General features: G+C 40.7%; 3 protein-coding genes across 5 annotated transcripts; 1 reads left to right on the plus strand and 2 right to left on the minus strand.

The window, feature by feature from the left end:
* Window positions 1-3,496: 3,496 nt before the first annotated feature.
* On the minus strand, window positions 3,497-8,764 carry LOC109519522 (NF-kappa-B inhibitor alpha-like). Its single transcript, XM_019876097.1, has 6 exons — window positions 8,418-8,764; window positions 6,539-6,644; window positions 6,339-6,419; window positions 5,270-5,399; window positions 3,756-3,844; window positions 3,497-3,637 (listed from the first exon to the last, which is right to left on the minus strand). Exons 1-6 carry the CDS (start codon window positions 8,666-8,668, stop codon window positions 3,497-3,499), a joined length of 798 nt encoding a protein of 265 aa, XP_019731656.1. The 5' UTR covers window positions 8,669-8,764.
* A 4,888-nt stretch (window positions 8,765-13,652) lies between these two features.
* trmt61b (tRNA methyltransferase 61B) lies at window positions 13,653-17,098 on the plus strand. Of its 2 annotated transcripts, XM_019876159.1 has the most exons (8): window positions 13,653-13,809; window positions 13,851-14,699; window positions 15,153-15,255; window positions 15,910-16,100; window positions 16,207-16,298; window positions 16,543-16,745; window positions 16,808-16,882; window positions 16,973-17,098. In XM_019876159.1, exons 2-8 carry the CDS (start codon window positions 13,893-13,895, stop codon window positions 17,005-17,007), a joined length of 1,506 nt encoding a protein of 501 aa, XP_019731718.1. In that variant the 5' UTR covers window positions 13,653-13,809; window positions 13,851-13,892; the 3' UTR covers window positions 17,008-17,098. The 2 variants fall into 2 exon arrangements, with proteins under 2 accessions (XP_019731718.1, XP_019731717.1); XM_019876158.1 differs by having other exon boundaries at window positions 13,653-14,699.
* A 441-nt stretch (window positions 17,099-17,539) lies between these two features.
* Window positions 17,540-23,105, minus strand: spdya (speedy/RINGO cell cycle regulator family member A). 2 transcript variants are annotated; one of them, XM_019876092.1, is made up of 7 exons: window positions 22,937-23,105; window positions 21,161-21,405; window positions 21,038-21,096; window positions 20,876-20,961; window positions 19,584-19,755; window positions 18,863-19,172; window positions 17,540-17,982 (listed from the first exon to the last, which is right to left on the minus strand). In XM_019876092.1, exons 2-7 carry the CDS (start codon window positions 21,369-21,371, stop codon window positions 17,939-17,941), a joined length of 882 nt encoding a protein of 293 aa, XP_019731651.1. In that variant the 5' UTR covers window positions 21,372-21,405; window positions 22,937-23,105; the 3' UTR covers window positions 17,540-17,938. The 2 variants fall into 2 exon arrangements, with proteins under 2 accessions (XP_019731651.1, XP_019731652.1); XM_019876093.1 differs by lacking the exon at window positions 22,937-23,105 and adding an exon at window positions 22,338-22,563.
* Between the last annotated feature and the right edge of the window lie 1,618 nt (window positions 23,106-24,723).

Here is a 24,723-nt window from a genome sequence, read left to right on the forward strand (position 1 = left end):
GCAAGCATGCTGTGTGGTGTGATCAGTATTAAAGGCAACGTTAGGAATTCTTCCCCCATAATTTCAACCAGTTCCTTGTTGTACTTGCCTACCTACACACCCACTCCAGGCATGATGATGGTAGGAGTGCATGAGGAATTGGGTGTGTCACCGTTTGAGTGTGATCAGTCGAACGCTTTCTTGGTAAGGTCACCACAGCAGAATTCAAGCTGGCAGGTGTCGAATGTGAGATTCAGGAAGAGCACTGTGCTTTGTGAACTTGGAGAACGTTTTCAACTGTCCCTCGGGGCTCTTGTGGAGTCTGCTACTGTTACAGGAGTATGATTTACCAGACCTCCTAATACGAGCTGTTCAGTCCCTGTACAATTGGTGTCAAGAGTTAGGCCTGCATTGTCAAATAAGTTTCAAGCCATGAGTTGGACTCAGACAAAGCTGCCCTTTGTCATTGATTTTGTTCATAACCTTTATCGACAGAATTTCTAGGCACAGCATAGGCGGTTGTGGGGTTCTGGTTTGGTGACCTCAGTATTGCATCTCTGCTTTTTGCCGATGATGTGCTTCTTTGGCTTCACCAAGCTACAACCTTCAAATTTAATTGCAGTGGTTCGTAGCCTTGTGTGAAGTGGTGAGATTAAATCAGTATCTCTAAATTTTAGACCATGTTCCTCAGTCAGGAAAAGGTTGAGTGCCCTGTCCGGGTCGGTGATGATATCCTGCCCCGAGTGGAGGAGTTCAAAGTATTTGGGGGTTTTGTTCAGGAGTGAGGGGAAAAATTGAGTTGGAGATCAAGAGGCATGCAGACTCTTCACGGTCGGTTATGGTGAAGGAGCCGAGTCAAAAGGCAAAGCTTTTGATTTACCGGTCGATCTATGTTTCTACCATCATCTATGGTCATGACCAAAACAAGATCCTGAATAAAAGCGGCCAAAATGAGTGACCTCTACAGGGTTCCCAGCTATCCCTAAGAACAGGGGTGGGCCATTCTGGTCCTCAAAAGCCGGTATCCTTGATTTTTTTATATGTGTCCCTGCCCTAAATCACCTGATTTTGTCTTTATGGCTAATACAGAAGCAAAGATAGGGGCCTCACAAGTATGGTCAGCAGTCATTTTAAATAAAACGTGCATATTCCAGTGTGTGTGTGTGTGTGTGTGTGTGTGTGTGTGTGTGTGTGTGTGTGTGTGTGTGTGTGTGTGTGTGTGGGGATAAATTTATTTCGATGTCCCAAAGGTACTTCCATATGAAAGGGTACCTTTGCATCACAATGTATCATCACTGGTAAGCTATTTTTAGAACAGGCCTGCAGGCTACTCATGTAGTCCTTAAGAGTTACACCAGATGCCTGCGAGCACCATGTTGGTGATTCCAGCACAGTAAATAAAATGTCACAATTTTTATGTAATGGGAATTTGACATCTCACAGTGCTAAAATGTAAGTGACTGTTCGTACCATTGAATGCTGACCAGTTATTTTGCAGATAAGCAACGTTGCCTGCTCATGCACTAGACTGCATTCTGTGTAGCTGCTCAAAATGCTGATTGTGCTGACCTTAACCTTCCCCAAAGAAAACGAGATAAAAAGAGAGCGCAAGACGCGGGGGATGGGGAGAAGGGTCCCTTGATAGATCTGTGAATGGTGTCTCTCCATGTTTTTTTCTTTGTCAAATAAATCTCATCATTTTTAATAATACTTGTCTTGGTTTCCCTGGACAAGACATTTATTATAATAGTTTTATAGTTTAATCGTTTTGTTCTATGCAAACTTTGCTCAGGTAAGAATACTGATGATGATATTATTTAACCCTTTTCATGCAACCTGTAACCTGATAACATGATAAGCTGTCCACTGTAGTGATCGCCGTCCCTGAAAGGGTTAAATTGTTCTAAACGTTCTTGGATGTTAAGTGTTCCAAAACATTGCATACACAATAACCAATGCTTCTTTGCTTTAATATGTAAGACTATGAGCGAAATTTCTGCTAAAACTGTCATGACATATTTAAAACGGGTATTGAACATCATTTCCTTTTGAATGAGGAATTGATGATATTATTTAACCCTTTTCATGCAACCTGTAACCTGATAACATGATAAGCTCTCCACTGTAGTGACCGCCATCCCTGAAAGGGTTAAATTGTTCTAAACGTTCTTGGATGTTAAAAGTGTTCCAAAACATTACATACACAATAACCAGTGCTTCTTTGTTTTAATATGTAAGACTATGAGCGAAATTTCTGCTAAAACTGTCATGACATATTTAAAACGGGTATTGAACATCATTTCCTTTTGAATGAGGAATACGGGTATAGAAAATGGATGGATAAATTGTTGTCTTTCTTAAAATAAAAAGATGACGAGGAGAGTACCACTGAATGCAGGGGTGTCTAAACTCGGTCCTCAAAGGCTGACGCCGTGCCCGTTTTCCCATCCCGCCCTTGTGAAACATCTTATTCAAAGGATGAGCAAGCTGTAAAGAAGCACGATAACGATCCCGACCATTTGAATCAGGTGTGTTGAGGACACACCTGACTTAATGAAACTTTAATATGTAAGACTATGAGCGAAATTTCTGCTAAAACTGTCATGACATATTTAAAACGGGTATTGAACATCATTTCCTTTTGAATGAGGAATACGGGTATAGAAAATGGATGGATAAATTGTTGTCTTTCTTAAAATAAAAATGGAGTTTAGATAGAAAAAGATGACGAGGAGAGTACCACTGAATGCAGGGGTGTCTAAACTCGGTCCTCAAAGGCTGACGCCGTGCCTGTTTTCCCATCCCGCCCTGGTGAAACATCTTATTCAAAAGGATGAGCAAGCTGTAAAGAAGCAAGATAACGATCCTGACCATTTGAATCAGGTGTGTTGAGGACACACCTGACTTAATGAAACAGCGCAGTATACAGATTGCTATCAGGTGTGAAATGACGTCACTCTGTTGAAGTGAAACTGTTGAAACTCCCTTTCCTTATCTTGACTGAAACAGCCTGTTGGGCAGAGATTCCCTTCTTTGGTGCAAGAGAGGACGGAATGTGATGTACAGCTGAGTGTTCTTGGGAATTTCCTGTTGGCCCACACATACCCCAAAGCTTCCTGGTTGATGCGGCCTCATTCTGCAGGCAAAATTCCCCGAGCATCTAGTCTAAGTGTGGCAAGTTCCTCATTCCCAGTCGGCCGTCCTTGCCTCACATATCTTATGCAATAATGAAGCACAAAACCTCCCCTGACATTATTCAGGTCAAGAAAACTACCGGCTAAATGTCATTTCCTCTATTACTGCTGCCTTGATCGTGTTCTGTTGCGTTATTGTGTTGCCTTTATTCTCTGGAGCCACAAACACAGTTTTGTTTTTCACGGTTAAATTTGAGCGTTTTAATTTAAATGGAGTGTCACTGTCAAACATTTACAACCTTTTCTACTGTACACAGACACAGCTTCCATAGAAAATACATCTTTGTATACACAGGATTTACAATATCATACAAGAGAGCTGCTTATGTGGATGGATGCGTTTGTGAATGATTGGCAAGCCATGAAAAAGCAAGCCGCATGCTAAATTTCGGCAACAGCTTGACCAACGACAGATTCTGCTGGTCGACGGCCAGGTGCAGCCCGCTGCGGCCGTTGCGCTGCTCCTAGGGAATGGGAGGAAAACAACTGTGATGCATTTTTTTCCCTAGGAATTCAGAAAGGAGTGAACACTTCCAATACACCCGGAAAAAAAAAAGCATGCTACACAAGTCCGCGCTATACCTTTGAGTTAACATCAGCTCCCAGATCCACAAGATTCTCCACCAGCGAGAGGAAACCGTAAACTGAGGCCAAGTGGAGGCAGTTCTGACCTGTTGAAGACATCAGAGAAGCGGCTTAACATCCGACACCATGACAGACAGACAGGTGGTCACTTTGACAGAGCAACAAGTTAAGCGGAAGCCTTCGTGTGCAAATTACACAAGTCTAAGTTGCCTGAAGCTTGTTTAGAAGGCATGGGAAAACATCAGAGCAACATCAAATCAACTTACATTCAGTTTACTAAATGTTTGAGAGTGACATTGCCTTAGTGTAGAGCTTTCATTAGCACTGTTCGATCAAGTGATGCTTTACAACTTCGTAAATCAGAACTTGTAAATCAAGGAACCACACTGTATGGAGATGATGAAGCAAAGCTACACAAATGGCCGATCTCGATTCTCCATCACACTAAACACCAATGTTATTGCAGTAAAATAAAATGAATAATATAAATAGAACTAAAATTGAAACTTTTTGTAAGCAGAACAAAAATGCATTTCAAAAATGAAAACTAACTGAAACTACATCTTACATTTCTAGTAACACACTAATCATCGGGAAAATGTCCTTTATTTTTGTTTCTGTCAATATCATGCAGAAGCCTTTGGGTTCATTTTAAATATATTTATTTTAGTGTGCGTGCAAACGACACAAGTCTAAGTTGCCTGAAGCTTGTTTAGAAGATATGTGAAAACATCAGAGCAACATCAAATCAACTTACATTCAGTTTACTAAATGTTTGAGAGTGACATTGCCTTAGTGTAGAGCTTTCATTAGCACTGTTCGATCAAGTGATGCTTTACAACTTCGTAAATCAGAACTTGTAAATCAAGGAACCACACTGTATGGAGATGATGAAGCAAAGCTACACAAATGGCCGATCTCGATTCTCCATCACACTAAACACCAATGTTATTGCAGTAAAATAAAATGAATAATATAAATAGAACTAAAATTGAAACTTTTTGTAAGCAGAACAAAAATGCATTTCAAAAATGAAAACTAACTGAAACTACATCTTACATTTCTAGTAACACACTAATCATCGGGAAAATGTCCTTTATTTTTGTTTCTGTCAATATCATGCAGAAGCCTTTGGGTTCATTTTAAATATATTTATTTTAGTGTTGTTGTACAGAGGAAGGAAGGTTCAACAGTAGTTTGAGAATTGTACTTTATTATACAATACTTTGAGATTTTTTTAAAAAAACCTTGCACTCGACAAATATACCATATATTACCATCTACCATTTCTAAAAACTAAAGTTAATAAAAAATAAACTCTAATGAGGCATTTTCAAGGAAAAAAAAAGATGAACCAAAAAAACCCAAAGTTAATTAAAGCAATCCATCCATCTTCTAATGAAATTAAAAGTCAAAATGAACTAAAAATTAACTATAAAGAAAAATCAAACAACTATTATAACCCCGCTAAAAACAACAACAACAAAAATGCTGCTTTGTTAAAAGCTTACCTTGGTAATTGCATGCCGACGTCATTGTTTGGAGATGCTCCGGACGACAAAACTGTGTGAGGACGCTGAAGCACAGCAGGTTGCCATGGCGACATGCGATGTGGACGGGCATGTCCCCGCTGTCGTCCACCAGCGTGGGGTCGCAGCCAGCGGCCAGAAGGCGCTGGCACACATCTGATTGGTTTGTTATGACTGTGACATTGCCTTAGTGTAGAGGTTTCATTAGTACCGTTCGATCAAGTGATGCTTTACAACTTCGTAATTGGGGAACTTGTAAATCAAGGGACCACACTGTATGCAGATGATGAAGTAAATCTACACAAATGGCCAATCTCGATTCACCAGCACACTAAAAACCAAGGTTATTGCAGTAAAATAAAATGAATAAAATAAATAGAACTAAAATTGAAAGAATTTTTTTGGTAAACAGAATCAAACAAAAATGCCTTTCAAAAATGAAAACTGACTCAAAATACATCTTACGTTTCTAGTAACACACTAATCATCTGGAAAATGACCTTTATTTTTGCTTCTGTCAATTAATATCATGCAGACGCCTTTGGGTTCATTTTAAATATATTTATTTTAGTGTTGCTGTACAGAGGAAGGAAGGTTCAACAGTTGTTTGAGAATTGTACTTTATTGTACAATACTTTGAGATTTTTTTCAATAAACCTTGCACTCGACAAATATAGCATATATTACCATCTACCATTTCTAAAAACTAAAGTTAATAAAAAATAAACTCTAATGAGGCATTTTCAAGGAAAAAAAAAAGATGAACCAAAGAAACCCAAAGTTAATTAAAACAATCCATCCATCTTCTAATGAAATAAAAGTCAAAATGAAATAAAAATTAACTATAAAGAAAAATCAAACAACTATTATAACCCCGCTAAAAACAACAACAACAAAAATGCTGCTTTGTTAAAAGCTTACCTTGGTAATTGCATGCCGACGTCATTGTTTGGAGATGCTCCGGACGACAAAACTGTGTGAGGACGCTGAAGCACAGCAGGTTGCCATGGCGACATGCGATGTGGACGGGCATGTCCCCGCTGTCGTCCACCAGCGTGGGGTCGCAGCCAGCGGCCAGAAGGCGCTGGCACACATCTGATTGGTTTGTTATGACTGCTAAATGAAGAGCCGTCTAAAGTGGGACACAAAGAGGCAGAGAGAGAGAGAGAGAGAGAGAGAGAGAAATGAACATCTACTCGATGGCTCTGTGGAGGGGGGCGTCAAGAGCGAAACAAGCTTCAGCTCACACACCTGTCTCTGGTCATTTTGGACGTCGAGGAAGTCTGTGTTCTTGGAGAGCTCGATCATCATTTTGATGTAGTCCGTTGCCTCGTGAATAATAGCCAAGTGCAGTAGCCTGGAGACAGACAATGAGAAGCTGTTACAATATGCACAGCCAAAACTCTTAAAAACAAAACATTTCCATGAAAAAAAAGAAAGAAATAAAATAAAATGATAAGTTATTGGTCATCATGGTGAATGGATGCTGTAATCAACTTGACAATCAATAAATTTGTCGACCAAGGGTTTTTTTTTACGTTTGAGGAAGTTAAATTAGTGACTATACCAGGACAATTTGGACTCCATTGCTATAATGTAGGCGCTGGTCTCATTAAAACATATCATAGATGCCATAGAGGTACAATTCTTTGAAAGTGCAATTCAGTGCAGTCAATTAACCCGTCAACGTCTATTTGATGTGTTTCCAGATGATGACAATGGGAAGAATAGAGCTTGTGTAACCACATGTTTTAGATACAAAGTACATGACTTGTTTCCCGCAGGGGGTAGAAAGGTAACGACTGTAGTTTTCCTTTTGCTTCTGTTCAACAGCCTTACATGTTACCATCTTTGAGCAGATTTGTCAAATATTTTGTGGCTGATATCACATCTAAAAGCAGTGACTCTTAACAGCTCACTTTGTCATGATCAGGTAGTATACAAGTTCACTTGATTGGTCCGAAAATTATTACAGTGATCCCTTGCTAATCACGGTTAATGGGGACCAGAACCCCCTTGCGAAAGAGGAAAATCCGCGAAGTAGTTACCCCCCCTTGTACAGGTATATGTACATGTGTATGAGTGTATATAATATTTATAAGGCCAAATTTAATGTTATACATGCATGTAGGACTAAATGTTGCTCTATGTGACTCACTGTTGTTTTGCTGACTTTCACTGCCTCTCACGGATCTTTTGCGGCATTTTCAATATATATATATTTTTTTAATGAATATCTTTGAAAAATCCACGATGTACTGAAACCTCGATAAGTAGCAAGGGATACCGTAAGTTATCTTTGCCAACGACATGTAGTCACATGCAGAACAATTAAATGGGCTTATAGTAGGCATGAGGGTTTCTTTTGCTGCTTGGTGGTGGGCCAAATGATTTTTTATAATTTAAATGATGTGCCATGGCTCAGTAAAAGTAGGGTAACACTGGAATATTAGATTATTAATCATTCGTGTAATTTTACAATATAATGCGACACTATCGTGTAAACATTTTTCTAATTCTTACGGTACGGTACATAATTTATGAAGCCTCCTGGCCCGCACTTAAACGTGATGTTATTCACCACCGTCCTTGGTGAAGCGTTCACTAAATGCTGCGATGAGAACTCTCCATGGCACCTACAGCTTTGTACTAAAACCGGCCACCGTGCTTTTTCAAACTGTGCGACTTCGTGTTCTTTTCGACCACTCGCGGTCACTTCTCGTTTGGACTGGAGGGAGCGCGTGCCGGTTGGGATTGTTCGGCGGCGCGCAGGGGACTTTCCAACTCTGACCCGCGGCCATAGTAGATTCCTGCTGATAATAGCCTTTTGTTGACATGAAACCCCGCTGTTTCAGGCCGCAGCCAAACCGGCGATTAGAAACCGAAAAACTTCCATTGTGGTGCCCAAGCAGCATCACCTTACTTTATGGGAGAGGAGGAGGGAAAATGGGCTCTGGCTGAATTCTGACATACATTTTGATGGCAAGTTCGGAAGAAAACGGAAAACGTTCCCTGCAGGAAGGAGATCGAATTACCTCGCAGACAGGCCTGGTCAAACGACTTGGCGAGCTAATCTTGTTCAAGCGAGTGGACTGTGCACGCCGCTAGCGCCATTTGTGGTGCAACTTACGTGTCTCCGTCCTCGGTGATTTGTGTTTTCCATTCTTGTATCTCGGCGGCTGCACAAGCTGAAAGTTGCTTGTTTTGCGACGGCTGACACTCGAGCTGCAGGCGCCATATCTCTTCTGCTACTGCCTGGTAGTCCTCCTCTTTGAGCGAGTCGACGCCACTATCCAGACGCTCGTCTGTCGACGGTTTCCCTTCTTTGGACTCCCGGTTGTAATCCATTTGGTTGGTTACAGTGGTCCTGTGGAGGGCCATGGTTGCGCCTGCTTGCTTGTTGTTATCCTGGATGTGCGCTCGGTTTGTTCGCGTCCACTGTGTGCGTGTGTTGCTGGACGCCAAGGGCGGAGCTTAAGCCACTAGGTGGGGGATTTCCAGCAAACTGTCACTTAAAATAACGCCGGCTTTCATCGCTGGGGAAGAGTGGGGATTTCTAATGAGGCTCGAGAACGAAGTGCCGTGACACATTTGCATATCATATATGCAAACCACCAAAGACAGTCATTTCAATTTTTAGATCGCTACCTGGAGTGCATGTATCGATTATCATGTGGCTATGTAACAAAATGGTGCGCTTTCTAGATAGACTAAAATGCTTCATGTTAAAAAGTTAAACGTTGCTTCATTTCTGATCAGTCGTCACCAAAATTCATGTGCACATCTCTACTCATGCCCACTTTAACAGATGAAAATATTAGAACGATTGTCCCAATGTTTTTGATTTTATGGACATTAAAATGCCATTTGTATCATATTTGATAAATGCATTTTCATTATGTAACTCATTCTTTTTATTACATTGAATCATCTGTATCAAATTTGATACTGCAGGTTTAAAATATGATTTTCCCCAAATTTAGCGAGGGATCACTTACCGTAAGTTATCTTTGCCAACGACATGTAGTCACATGCAGAACAATTAAATGGGCTTATAGTAGGCATGAGGGTTTCTTTTGCTGCGTGGTGGTGGGCCAAATGATTTTTTTATAATTTAAATGATGTGCCATGGCTCAGTAAAAGTAGGGTAACACTGGAATATTAGATTATTAATCATTCGTGTAATTTTACAATATAATGCGACACTATCGTGTAAACATTTTTCTAATTCTTACGGTACGGTACATAATTTATGAAGCCTCCTGGCCCGCACTTAAACGTGATGTTATTCACCACCGTCCTTGGTGAAGCGTTCACTAAATGCTGCGATGAGAACTCTCCATAGCACCTACAGCTTTGTACTAAAACCGGCCCCCGTGCTTTTTCAAACTGTGCGACTTCGTGTTCTTTTCGACCACTCGCGGTCACTTCTCGTTTGGACTGGAGGGAGCGCGTGCCGGTTGGGATTGTTCGGCGGCGCGCAGGGGACTTTCCAACTCTGACCCGCGGCCATAGTAGATTCCTGCTGATAATAGCCTTTTGTTGACATGAAACCCCGCTGTTTCAGGCCGCAGCCAAACCGGTGATTAGAAACCGAAAAACTTCCATTGTGGTGCCCAAGCAGCATCACCTTACTTTATGGGAGAGGAGGAGGGAAATGGGCTCTGGCTGAATTCTGACATACATTTTGATGGCAAGTTCGGAAGAAAACGGAAAACGTTCCCTGCAGGAAGGAGATCGAATTACCTCGCAGACAGGCCTGGTCAAACGACTTGGCGAGCTAATCTTGTTCAAGCGAGTGGACTGTGCACGCCGCGAGCGCCATTTGTGGTGCAACTTACGTGTCTCCGTCCTCGGTGATTTGTGTTTTCCATTCTTGTATCTCGGCGGCTGCACAAGCTGAAAGTTGCTTGTTTTGCGACGGCTGACACTCGAGCTGCAGGCGCCATATCTCTTCTGCTACTGCCTGGTAGTCCTCCTCTTTGAGCGAGTCGACGCCACTATCCAGACGCTCGTCTGTCGACGGTTTCCCTTCTTTGGACTCCCGGTTGTAATCCATTTGGTTGGTTACAGTGGTCCTGTGGAGGGCCATGGTTGCGCCTGCTTGCTTGTTGTTATCCTGGATGTGCGCTCGGTTTGTTCGCGTCCACTGTGTGCGTGTGTTGCTGGACGCCAAGGGCGGAGCTTAAGCCACTAGGTGGGGGATTTCCAGCAAACTGTCACTTAAAATAACGCCGGCTTTCATCGCTGGGGAAGAGTGGGGATTTCTAATGAGGCTCGAGAACGAAGTGCCGTGACACATTTGCATATCATATATGCAAACCACCAAAGACAGTCATTTCAATTTTTAGATCGCTACCTGGAGTGCATGTATCGATTATCATGTGGCTATGTAACAAAATGGTGCGCTTTCTAGATAGACTAAAATGCTTCATGTTAAAAAGTTAAACGTTGCTTCATTTCTGATCAGTCGTCACCAAAATTCATGTGCACATCTCTACTCATGCCCACTTTAACAGATGAAAATATTAGAACGATTGTCCCAATGTTTTTGATTTTATGGACATTAAAATGCCATTTGTATCATATTTGATAAATGCATTTTCATTATGTAACTCATTCTTTTTATTACATTGAATCATCTGTATCAAATTTGATACTGCAGGTTTAAAATATGATTTTCCCCAAATTTTCTTTTTCAGATGTAATCTACATAATGCTTATAAATGGAATATGACAAAAAATATTTTTGTGGATTTTGTTAGAAGGGTTAATGAACATCTCAGTTCCCAAAAATCAGATTTTTATGGCTATTCCTTGATGGGTCAGGCATTCAAGGGTTAAGCCTTTTCCTCTCCACAGTCACTCACTGTAGGTTAAAAGATTAACGTCACAAGATCATAAAACTACGGAGCATTTTTTTGGGATAAGTAAATCATTTTTGTTCAATTCCATCTGGGTCCATGTTTGGAGAGTCCGATTCTCTTCCGTACCATTCAGGAACAGTAACAGACCCAAAAGAGAAGCATTATAACAAATGGATGAATGAGTTTGCAATGGCAATGAAGCTTATGATTTATGTGTTCTTTGCTATGGGAAAAATGAAATCGAACAAAAAGAAAGCTCCCTCATAATAAATGATACATCAACGCCATCCTGTTCTCGGAGGAGAAGTTCAGTTAAACAGTTCTAGAACATACAGCATGCTAATAAATCTCTGCATAAGATGTAATTTATTCATCACTGTATCATTTCAGAAGTACTTCTAGTGAACAAGTAATAGTATTCATCGCCTTTATTAGCAGATGACTCAACATGTTCTCAACAAGGCCGTGTGACTTAACCACCTTTGAGCTACAGTATACTGTAAAAACAAGCAGTGTTCTGAAAGTGGGAAACTCCTACCAATATCACTGGGACTAGTTTGACAAGAAGTCATGCAACTGTTCAATGAGTATACAGTATTTGCATTTTGGCTGCAGAATACTCACAAATGCACTTCCTGTGTTTTTTACATTTTGAAAGAAGATCAGATTGAGTGTATATCACAAGCTACAGAACACCTGGAGAGAGTTGGCTGCTGGTCTCATTCAGCTTTGAGTGCACAGTGAAAACAAGACCTCTGTTTGACCCTTTGTACGGCGGCATGAATAGAGGGGAGGAATGCAGTCAGCTGAATAAGTTTCACTGTCATGAAAAAGAATGTCACACTTAGATTGAGCTCGGCTATATTAGGAGAGCATTCATCTTCTTCTTTATAAATGGGTCACTCTTGTCATTTTATGCTTCTGATTAATCATAGAAAGGGTTCTGTCAGTCGTCATCTGTACCTGTGGGTAAAAAACAAAAAACAAACATTAAAATTGTTTTTTTTTTTTTTGTTTTTTTTTTTGTTTTTTACCCACAGGTACAGATGACGACTGACAGAACCCTTTCTACGATGGAACTTTCCTGTACGACTGAGAGCCTCCACAAGCTTCTGATTAATAAAAAACAAAGTTTTGTATAGCGTGAAGAAATGATGTAGGAATCATCAATCAGTCATGTCAAGTCGCTTGAGTTCCGAGAAGTCATTACATTGAACCTTGACAGCACAAAAACAAAGGTGGATAGAACAGACGTGTGTGTGCTCAAATCACCGGGGATTATCAGTGAACTGTAAACTGCTCATCATCGCATCTAATGGAGTGTTTACGAATAGGAAAAGCAAAAACAAGTGCAATCATCCAACTGTCTTCTCAATGATACTTGATGTTTTTTTTAACTCTGGTTTTGGAGAGGAGGAGATTACCTAAATACCAGTCAGCAAATAACTCAGATTGTCGACACTCTATTGCTGTTTCACAACATTTCTGCACAAAAAAATATATTTGGATATATATTAATTTTTTGGCATAACGATTCAGATTGCAGGGTATTTTGAACTGTTTATACATTTCATACACTAGCTAACTGTGCTAATGTGCTGCATGTAATTCAAAGTGCAAAAGCAAATGAAGATTAAAGACACTGAAAAGCAATGTAAAATAAAAAAGTTTGATAAAATTCAGAAACAACATAAAGTGCAAGAACAATATTTAGGGGAAAAGAAGCTTTAAATATTTTAATCATACGTATGGGTAAAAAGCAGAGTTTTTAACCTGTACTTGTACAATTTTACAGCGATGAAGAGCCACATTGTGGAAACAATATTTGGTGTGTTCCAGAAACCCCAAATAAATCCCCAAAATTAAATGTGTAGCGACAGATTGAGACAGACTGTGAACCCCCACCATCCCCGCCGCTTTGTCGCGGACCGTCAGGTGGGTGGGCGGCGGGGTGTGTGATCTCTCCGCTGGCCACCCGCTGGCGATCGGCTCTCTGCCAGTGGTATACAGTACATTTAAATTCCAAATTGGTTCATATAGAAATATATTGATCGAAAAAAAATAAAGGGAACACTTAAACAGCACAATGTAACTCCGACTTTTCGTTTGACTTTTTTGAGCAGTTTATATATTTTTTTCTACATTTATTATTTTGTTCTGATTTCAAGAGCAGCCCGTGTTCAGAGAGTGGTCATTTTATCTTAGTGCTCATTTTTAAAGGGTAATGAGAAAAAATATGGTACTGTACTGTATTGGATCAGAGGGTTGCAATAACTACTTCTGACCAGCAGAAAGCAGCGCTCACTGTTTGCCGTGCATGGCCAATGGGTTGTCTCGCATTTCAGAGCGAAGAGGCACAAGTAAGGTGGACACAGCAGTAGGATTCCCGTCGGATTGATCCTGTGGTGAACTCCTTTTAGTGATTCACATTACCAAAACAGGCTCTTGCCAGGCTCAATTGCAACACCGCCCTCTGCTGGATGTACTCGATTAAACGACTGTCGCGCATTTATGACGCCAACAAATTGCGTTTTCAAGCATGGCGACCTTCTAAAACAAGTATGCTTCGGAGTAATACTGATGACAAAAATGCCTAGTTCGTCTCTGATCGCTGATATTTTAGCAAGGTACGTCGTTATGGTCATTGTAAAATGCTTTATTTGACCATATTTAGTAACTTAGGTGATACAAAATCTACATCTTAAATCATAGTTTTTAAGTTAATCTAGTTTGACGTAATGACTTTACAAATACCCCGTGATGGACTTCTCATTTTATCCACACTGGTACGTGTTCACACAGCTCCCCTTGCGCATCACAGACACAGATACATTTTTGGAAATTTTAATTCCAGTAGACCGAAAATGAAAACGTTTTCAACAGGCTGTGTGAAATACAGCAATGATGTCAGCGATAGCTCTCAAACAAAACTCCTGAACTCCACGACCGTTGCTCGGCAATCGCTATTGTCCAGGAGGAGATCTTTGTCTCCCCTGGAGAGGATAAGTACCATGCTACCACAGGATGCACTGAGCCCTGAACTGATGCAACTGAGAGAACAGAACCAGCCACACGAAGAGGAAACATGTATGGAAGAAGAACACGGGTCGTCTGAACCTTTGGCAACGATGTCCAAACAACAGCAAAATCCTGTTTTAGATGCAAGTAACGGAGCATCTTTGAAAGAATGTAATTCAGACACATGCACTGATGTGGCTGCACAGTCCGACACATCAAAGTGCCATTTTGATGCAACACGATGGATGTTACCCGCTCCCCCACAAAAGACCACGATTGCTTACGGGGAGTTGCTAGTGGCCGAGTATCATCGAAAAGGGCGTGTAGAGTTCAAGAAGATGTTCCAGCTTCAGATTGGAACACGTTTGATGAGCAGCTGGGGGATTATCCTGCATGATGATGTAGTTCAGCAGCCTGCAGGTCACTTCCAGAGAACAAGCAGAGGGATCCCCATCTTCATACGACGTGCCAGTTTGGATGACTATGTGCTGTATATGAAGAGGGGCCCTGCTATCTCCTACCCAAAGGTATATACAAAATAAATGAATAAAAATACAAAATAGAATGTGTTACTTTTTGCTTACATGATACCAGTGGTGATTGGTTAATGTGTTCAACATTCTACCAATTGCAGCTGGTAAACAGAGGCCGCTAAGGTGCTGCTCCACAACTCAGAAGTCACCTTGCATCGGACAAAAATACTGAAAATGAAATGTTAAAATAAATATTGTGCAAGTCTTATTTTTTTCCAGATGAGCAGGATAAATAGTGTATTTTTATTGATGAGTAAAAATGTTTCCTTTACCTCTGACATAAGTGAAAGGTAAAATATTCAAAATGATTTATGTCTATATCACAAAAACCTACAATTTGAACAGGGTTGTGTGTAGACTTTTTACAGTATATCGACTATATTTGCAGATATTCAGTTGTGGGTCAGACTGCTCACAGGTTGGGTGCAATCTGCTTCTATCACACAGGACGCCAGTGCAATGCTGATGATGATGGACGTCACAGAGGGAGACTGTGTGCTGGAGGCAGGCTCTGGGTCTGGAGCCATGTCTCTGTTTTTGTCTCGGGCAGGTATGCCACCCACCACTGAGTCATTTTCTTATGATAACATTGAAAGGGAGAGGTTGTGTCCTCTGAACGCAGTGGAAAGAAGGAAGCAGTGACCGATATTCACTGTTTGGAACATACTCATCGAAGGACCTATTTTATCATACATAACATATCCAAAGAAAAGTTTGAGCTGTCCTGCTGTGGTGGAGCTAAGATGCTAGCTCGCTGCACCAAAGTAAGTTTCACGACACAAATCACCCAAAGATTTACTATTTAAAACCATATCAACAATAAAAACTACGAAACTTGTCACGGAGAATAAAAGTGGTATTTCGTGGCGACGTCCCGGATCATCAGCGTCATTTTATTTCCGTTCAAAAAGTGAAGCTCATATTCATTGAATGCACATGAGTTTAACCACTGAAATATATTTTAACAGTTATCTCCAATATTCTAAATGATTTTATGTCGCTGGACCTGTACAATTGAGTTCTATTTCACTTTTTAGTGCAATACATTGTAATTTAATCTTGGAAGAACTCTTTTTTTTAAAACTTTTATCTTGATACAATTTTTACTTAATTTATTTACGATGCATTTACAAGGGCAGTATATCTGTATTTTTTTCCGATGTTATTTTGTATAAAATATAAAAGGTTTCGAAATTTTCCTCAGTGGGCTCGAGGGGCAGCGTGCTGAGTGTTGATGTCAGAGACGATCACCTCAGAAGAGCGATGCTCAACTACCAGCGCTGGAGGGATTCGTGGCGAGCGCGGCAAGGGGTGGAGTGGCCTGATAATATCGAGTTCCATCACGCTGACCTTTGTACGGCTTCATCTCTTCTCGCCCGCCGGGCATTCGATGCGGTAAGTGTTAAGTGTTAGAAGTGGCAGCGGTGTTTTTGAAGCAACGCTGCGGGTGCAGGTTTGGTTCACGGCAAGTGTTTTACTGATTGGATTACATCCGTTGCAGGTTGCTCTTGATCTGATCAATCCACAGCTTGTTTTGCCCAATGTGATTCCACATCTGCAGCCTGGAGCCGTATGTGCTGTCTACCTCGCCAAGTGCGTACTGTATTTTTCTTCAAGAAAACCACGAGTCCACCGTGATGCACCCCATTCTCTGTTGGCCTAATTGTATTGTGTCGCACATTCATTTTGATTTTGTTTGTCATCAAATTTCACTTTTGACATTTCTTAATCATTTGGACTCGTTTGCTGTCTGCATCTGCCTCAACAGAATTTGTACACAGGTCACACTTTGTTCATGTTTTTTTTTTTTGTTCCTGACCCCCGTGTGCCCCCTCAGTATAACACAAGTGATCGACCTGCTGGAAGGGCTTCGATGCTCAGCGCTCCCTTTGCTGTGCGAACGCATCTTTGAGGTTCCGATCCGGGACTGGCTTGTTGGTCCTGCCCTTCTTAAAGATGGCCGGTATTGCTCAAAGAAAGCGCCGACCCTCAATGAAGCCCCGAGCGAAGAGGGGGACACTTCAGATGAGGCAGAACAAGGTGACTTTACTGTGTTTGACTCATATGAAATTCACAAGTTAGGTGACACCACCTGTATTCAGTTCCAGAGGAACATCCAGCCTTTGGGAGTATCCCATACATTGCCAGACCTCACCCACAACAGTTGAGCCACTCAGGTGGGACAGTTTTATCAGGATTTAAATGTTGCTTGTTATTCATTATTATTATTTATTTTTAAACACGTCTTTGTTATCTTATATTTCCAGCATTCCTGGTGAAACTGAGGAAGTTTGTGAGATAGCTGCTCAGCCTGTTGGGAGAAGAAAATATGGGAGATAATTTTCGTTTCTGTATATGTTTGTATTGTGTAAAATAAAGAAACTGACTGAATACTTTTGGCATCTTTGGTTATTGTTACATTACTGTTACTGCAAAGTATCTGGATTTAAATAATTGCAGCTATTATTTACGTAGTGCCTTTCAAGGAACAAGGATGAAACAGGAGAAAGGAGAAAAATCAACGATAAACACACTGGTGGTACACTTGACAAGAATTGCACTCACAATGCAGACATTTCCCAAAGCTGAAAAAGAGTAATTTCAATCAGCCTCAAATTGCACATCATTTGTCGATTGCAATCTCATGCGTGTGAAATCCACCCACCTACCCACTTCTGATTTAATCATTATTCATCAGTTACTTGAGAATTTGTTTCATCTCCCAATGCCAACAAACTGGAAAAATAAAATAAATAACAATTCCAGTAGCTCTCTCTTCTGGCCCACTTTATGTTTTGCGGAAGGCTGCGAGCAATTCCAAGCATAATCAAAAATACAGAATTTCAGATAGTCTTTATTGACGGTTCGAAACAGCAACATCTTAAGTATGTGACACCAACTTGAGGAATCGTGGCTTAAATTCTCCCAAACACAGGGTTAATGTGTATATATTGATGGTTGTCAAATATAATGCTGGAAGCATTTAAATAAATAACATTGATAAATAGCAAGTACAGTGTAAGGAATAAATACCTTTTTCAATCATATTTGTTGGTGTTTTACAGACAACAGTTATCTTTAATGTTAAACACAATTCCAGTAGTAATTCATCCACCGAATTCTATTTATGGGTGTTGTTGGTAAACAAAGTCTGCGTCAAAGTAGGAAATGCCCACATGGTGGGAGTTTGAAACAGGAAGTTGAGAACTATGCCGATGTGATGAGACACTGGACTATTTATTGATCCAGTCCGTGGAAGAGTTGGAGGATGAATTGCCTACCGGAGAGGACAGAAACATGTCAACTAATAATTGATTATATTAGGAGAAAAAATATATATAGATCACAGACTGGCGGTGGTTGATAGTTTTTTTCTGCTTTATTTTGCTTTGGGACAACTGTGTCATGAGTCAACTGCTGTGTAAATCAAGTAAGTCAGTTTTTTATTGCACTTGTCTTACTGAACTGCTTCCACTTATTATGACTGATGTAAATTATTCTTTATCAGATTTGTTGTTACTGCACAATAAAAAAAAAAAAAGTCCAAAGTAGCTCAAGTTACAGGTTAATAGTATTAAACCAAGGATGTTTAGGATTCATTCTTCAAAATACTATGTGAACAAAACATAAAATAGCACATGATGTTTTAGTCGCTATCCATCCATGCTAAGTAACCAAAATGTTGGCAATGAATCTCCGTGTGATGAAGTAGACATCTACACAAACTCTTTTATTGGACCTCATTAGCTTGTACGGGTGTACCTAACGTGCCTGTAAAATTTACAGGGTAAATAAATAATACCACTGTTAATCCTGTTGCGGGTCAAAGCAAAGCTGGAGCCTATTTTGGCACACTTAGTAGGAGAGGGAGGCAGGATAGAGTACACCCTGGACTGATAAGTTTATGTTGATATATACAGTGCAATAACAAATCCGACTAATACAGCTCTGAATTCCCACTTTACGTGTTACAAAGTTCACCTGCTCTTTGGTTCCAGGGAAGGAGCAATGGGCATTTTAGCTGCCCCACTAATAGAAGCTGCCTAATGCTAATTTACAGTACATTAAGTTGGATATTATTATAAGATGCCTTTTTCATAGTATGCCAGCTGTATGTTAACACAAATAACAAGAGTGGATCCGGTTAGGATACCTACCTGGTTCCTCAGGGAAGCGCAAAGAACGCTGGATTTTGTCACGAGTCTCATTGCTCTCCCTGCAAGTGGCAATGGACCTGGGTGGAGTATTCTCCAAACTCAGATGAGTGGCCAGAGTGCCGGGGGATTTAAGAGCGCGGCGGAGCCGCTGATTGAATGTGCTCTTGCGGTTACAGAGGGTACAAGGGACTGGAGAGGCTGTCGGTCCGCGAGGAAACCAGTCTTTTATGTCATCATGCCTGCGAGTGCCACTGTGTTGCTCTGAGCGCTCACGTTTCCACACAAAGTGAGATGGCATGATTGCCATCACCTGTAAGTACAAAAACCTTCATTCAACGAGACAAGAGAAAAGGGAATCGAGGGTTGACAGCGCTTATGGTATGACACTAAATTACCGTAATTTCTGGACTATAGACCGCACCTGATTATAAGCCGCACCACTACCTTTTTAAAGGAAAAAATATTTTGTACACACATAAGCCTCACCTGTGTATAAGCTGCAGGTGCCCATATTGTAACATGAGATATTTACAAAGAAAGACGGTACACAGGCGGCCGTTAGAAAAGTCTTTATATAAGCCGCTTCATGAAATAAGCCGCAGAGTTGAAAGCGTGTGACAAAAGTCGCGGCTTATAGTCCGGAAATTACGGTAAAAACAGTTGGAAAATTTCAGACAGGAACATCATTTGCAGGTCTGAACTGTCAATTCTGTTTGTTTACCTCTTCACAGCAGCGCTTGCTGACAGCCGCTCTGAACTTTGTGCGCACCCAGAGCTTGTCCCTCTGCTTGAGGAAATGTTTAAACTTCTTTCTCCAGGTCTTACCCAGCGCCCAAGGAAATATCTCATATTTACGCTCCTCGTCCTCTTCCTCCATGGTGTTGGCAAGATACCTACAATGTCAGGATATCAGCTGATTGTTGGGGTTCCAGCTTGCTCAGAAGTAATTTGTGGTAAGATTGGGGCATACAGCTCAGACATTAAAATCATGAGGGTATAGTGTGACTTGCGTAAAGGGGGAAATTAAGCACCTGAACTTGAATGTCTGCGGGGGGAAAAACAAAGTGTGTACTGCGTGTACGAATTTATTGGTCTCAGATGCCCACCTGACCTCCCACACTAATTTCGCTGAGCTGCCTCAAATATTGTAGACGTATGGTGCACACCAGCGGCCCGGTGGTCGACTGGTTAGCATGTTGGCTTCACAGTGTGAAGGTGCAGGGATTGATTTAGGCTGCAGCCTTCCTGTGTGGAGTTTGCATGTTCTCCCCGTACCTGTGTGGGTTTTCGTACTCCGATTTCCTCCCACATTCCAAAAACATGCATGGCAGGTTAATGGAACACTCTAAATTGTCCCTCGGTGTGAGTGTGAGCGCTGCCAGATGTTCGTCTCTGTGTGCTCTGCGATTGGCTGGCAACCATTTCAGGGTGTCCCCCACCTATTGCCCGAGGACAGCTGGGATTGCCTGCAGCACCCCTCGCTACCCTTGTGAGGATAAGCGGATCAGAAAATGGATGGATGGATGATGCACACCGATGTTAGATTAGATTTCTTTGACACAAATAACGAGATAGGTGGCGTGAGCTAGGCCGTTGTTGTGATATTTCTTCCAGCTCAGCATCTTCCTGTCTGTCTGCACTCTGACACAGCTATCTAGCTAGAAGTAGTTAAGACCATCACATCGTCAAATGGGCTCAGTAGAGCTGCCCCCCTGCGTGGGTGTGGCTCAGCCATTATAAAGAAGAGGGACTATTTTGGACAGTTTAAACCCTCTTCCACATTTTAAGTATAAGGCTCCATAGCTGTGCCTCGATCTTCCTGGCGTTCATTAAATAGATCAACTGAGAAAATGTGGTCTTCTAGTAGTGACTGTTAGTACAATATTGGGAGCATTAAAGATAAAAGGACCAAGTGCAGGGTTCCTACAGAAATGTTCACAGACAAAATCACTTTTGATTGTGCAGTTGTACCCAATTTAGTGTCTGGAGCCTGGTAACTTTCTGTGAACTTACAGTGCAATGAAAAAGTTCATCTTGGTGTATTCTGTAATGGTCAAACTGGTTCTTTTGAAGTAGACAAAAACCATGGCCAGAAGATACTGAAAAATAGATTTCAAAAGCCATGAGTTGGGCCTTTAAGATCACTATTTTCTTCAGAAAAGTAGATGCTTATACCTTGTCGGTCATTTTACAGCAACAGTCCATCAATAAAAAGTCATGGATTAGATCATCGTCTGAAATGAAGTTCATCATGATTCATTTGAGCATGAAATGAAGAGCAATGTGAATGTTCCTCACCAAAAAGTTTTAAGTATGATGTCATTTCCTCTTGCTGCACAACAATGGTTGGTAACAGAGTCCTCCCAAGACAATACATTCCACTCATGCAGTGGCTCTTCTTTGGTGGACACTGTTCTTCATGGTTGTTCCGGGCCCGGAGGGGGGTCTCTCTGGAGGTTATTCCACAGGAGGTGGTGATTCGGCACCACTGGGCTCTCCGTTTCATCATGTGTCTGTCTGGGTCACTCAAGATGAAAGCCAGTCTGTTGTGATAAGGACATTCAAATGTGATTCACTCGCAAGACAAAATAGTTTTTACACAGAGAATTTTTTTTTCTCTGTGTCTTTCTCAAGTCTTTCACAACATTCAACATTCAATACCATTTTCAAGCAATTCTTTAAACTTGAACCGGTGATATGACATTTACAGCAATACTAATGGCCATGGTCTTCTTGGTCAGGTTGTTTTGATTTTGTAAAATAAATTTCTGTTTTACAAAACAGGTGATGAAGGAATAAAGTTGGATTCCCCTGTGACCTGTTCTTTTTCACCTTTATTTCAAGAACAATATAGAACCGAACCGTAGCTACATATAAAACATTTATGAACAATGCAACTTTACAGCACAGTAGCAATGTGATGTGGCCATAAAAGGACAGCTTCCATATTTGTAAGACTAACATTACTATATTACTGACTGCTGTAAATATGAAACAAAATAAAATAATAATAAAAATTTATCACAAGAGAGTGAAAGGACAGTGGAAAAAATTTAAAAGAAGGCGTCATACATCACATATTAAATTTGTCCTTGGTTCCGTCTAATTTCCAAAAACTATCCCATCGGATTACACAAAGATTAATTGAAAACAAGCAGTCTATCCAAAATTAGAGTCAACGGTTACTTTCAATCACGTCTCACTGTAATTAAATTAACGTATTTGACATGCTAGGTTACCTACTTACCAAAATGTGTCCTTCATAAACTGAACAAGCACGTCTCAGCTATGTATCAGATAGCATCAATGGATTACCGGTATGTTTTTGGTAGAATTTACACCGTGGATACTCTCATTACAAGCGGCAGGTTGAATCAATTTCCTCACCAAACGAAATACACTACTTGCGACTTAATTTGATTTTAGCAGCTAATGTTAGCTTGAAGCGAACCAAAAATTAAAGGTGTAGGTTTCCCTTTCGCACTAGTCAGTTTGAGACAGAATATACACTATATTAATGAATAGAACCTCTGTTAGGAGAGTGCAAAGACAGACTGTTTGTTGAGCAAATCTTGATAGCCAGCACTTCTTCCAACACTGTCTTCATACAATTGGAAATTACTGCAGTGACATCGGCGGTTTCTGCGCCATGCACCACGCAAAATGGGCCAGGATGCGCGCGTTGCTTGCTTTGCAGCTGGATTCAAGTAAATAGATAAATAAGGAAAGAAAAGAATTCTGACCGTTTGTAATATGAATATTGTATTGGTTAATACAATGTACAAACAAAAAAAAAACACACACACAAAACAGTAAAGCAACCAAGGTAAGACTCGTGATCTAAGACTGGTACACAATTACCAAAAATTAATATTGTTAACAAAATAAATTACACAGTGAAACAAGGGCACCGGGGATATGTACAAATATTAATTTAATAGAGTCCACTTCATTTTTTCATGCCTGTCCTCTCAAAGTGATTTAATTAATGATCGTCATTATAATACTGCAGAGTATGTAAGTACAGTGTATACAATCCTATCAGAGAAACAGCTTGTTGTTTCTTGTCCCCACCTTAAGTTCGTTCTTATCGCTGGTTCGTTTTGACTTCTTCACAACTTCAGCCTTCGACTGGCATGGATTTATTTGAAAAGGTAAGTAACATTTTATTTCGAAATGAATGTGAAAACATTGTTGGTAGTCGTCTATTGGGCTCGGGAAACGCGTCATCAAACGTCATTATCCACCATTATGGAAGTCGGCTTGGCGAATGTAAACATTTTTAGAAGGTTTACGGTAAAATTGCTGCGTACTGTATTTGTCGCATTTTTTGCAAGTCAAAAACATGTTAAAAGTATTGACATGTTTGCTTGACATGATTTATTTGGTTGTAAGTGACATGACTTTAATATAAATATTTCGAAAATAATGTCAAAATTAACACCTTTTGTCGTATATTTATTTGCATATACAGTACGGTACGCTGCCATGTTTTCGCTGCGCAATGCATTCTGAGATGATGACGTAATATGGTTGCTGCCCACATAACTGCCTTCTGCGGAGCAAAGCAAAACAATTGCGAACCCCTACGAGCATCGGCAAATGGAGTCAAAATGGCACACTGCATCATTAAAATTATATAAATATTTGACAATATATTACATTTTCCGAAAATAATTGTATTTCTATGCACAAAGAGAAAACGGCTAATTTTATTTACGTTAATAATGCAATGGTTTTAATGATCCGTCCCACTTGACATGAAATTGTGCACTGTGACCCTGAACTACATTGAGTTTGACACCCCTCTATGAATGAATGAATCAATCAATCAATCAATCAATCAATCAATCAATCAGTCAATCACACTTTATTTATAAAACACACTAACACAATAAAATGCAACTCAAAATGCTTTCCATTGTAAAGATCAGGCTCATCCTGCCACACACACACACACACACACACACACACACACACACACACACACACACACACACTCACGCACATATGCAAGTGCATTAAAAACAATGACTTCATGATGTCTGGATGGGCACAGAGAATGAAAGTGAGGAAACGCCATCTCAGGGAGCTTTCTCTTTACCGCCTATCCTAAATAGGATCCCAGCTGACACTGGGTGAGAGTCAGGGTACCCCTTGAGCTGATCGCCAGATGATTGCAGGGCACATACAGACAAACAAGCATTCACAGTTATTTTTACCCTTAGATGAAATTTAAGAATTGTTAAATCAGCTACTGGACTGTACTTGTATGTGTAGTCCACACAGAAAAGCCTGTCAGTCCACCAACGTGCCTCCCCCTACCAAACCAATGTTTCTTATAATAATGATGATAAATGTCAAAGATAAATAATAATTAAAACGTGTTTTCCATGGAGCCCCCATGACTACAATAAAATATTTACCCAATGCAAAGAGAGAACCAATAAGTACTCAGGGAAAATCCATTCATCCATTTCCTATCCCTGGTGTGCTGCAGCCTATCCCAGCTGACTTTGGGCAAGAGGTAGCGTATATACCGGAACTTGTCACCAGCCAATCGCAGGGCATCAGGGAAAATCCTGTAAGATTGACAGCCTCTCAGTCACGACCGCCTACACTTCCTTCCTTCTCGCTGGCGCTGTAGAGCCCTGCACATCAGAAGTACATGACTTACTCTTTAACACCTGCTTAAACATCTGACCAGCATGATCACTTTTCAACATTTCACATTATTTCAAAAATAATGATGGCATCTCAACTCTTCATTTACAGTTTTCTGTGTTATTTGTTTCTTGTAGATGTGTTTAAGTGTCGACTCTACTGCATGCACAACTGTGTCTCATGAGTGACACTGCAGC

Source organism: Hippocampus comes, unplaced genomic scaffold (assembly GCF_001891065.2).
Source record: "Hippocampus comes isolate QL1 unplaced genomic scaffold, H_comes_QL1_v1.1 scaffold252, whole genome shotgun sequence".
In the NCBI taxonomy this organism is placed as follows: Eukaryota; Metazoa; Chordata; class Actinopteri; order Syngnathiformes; family Syngnathidae; genus Hippocampus; species Hippocampus comes.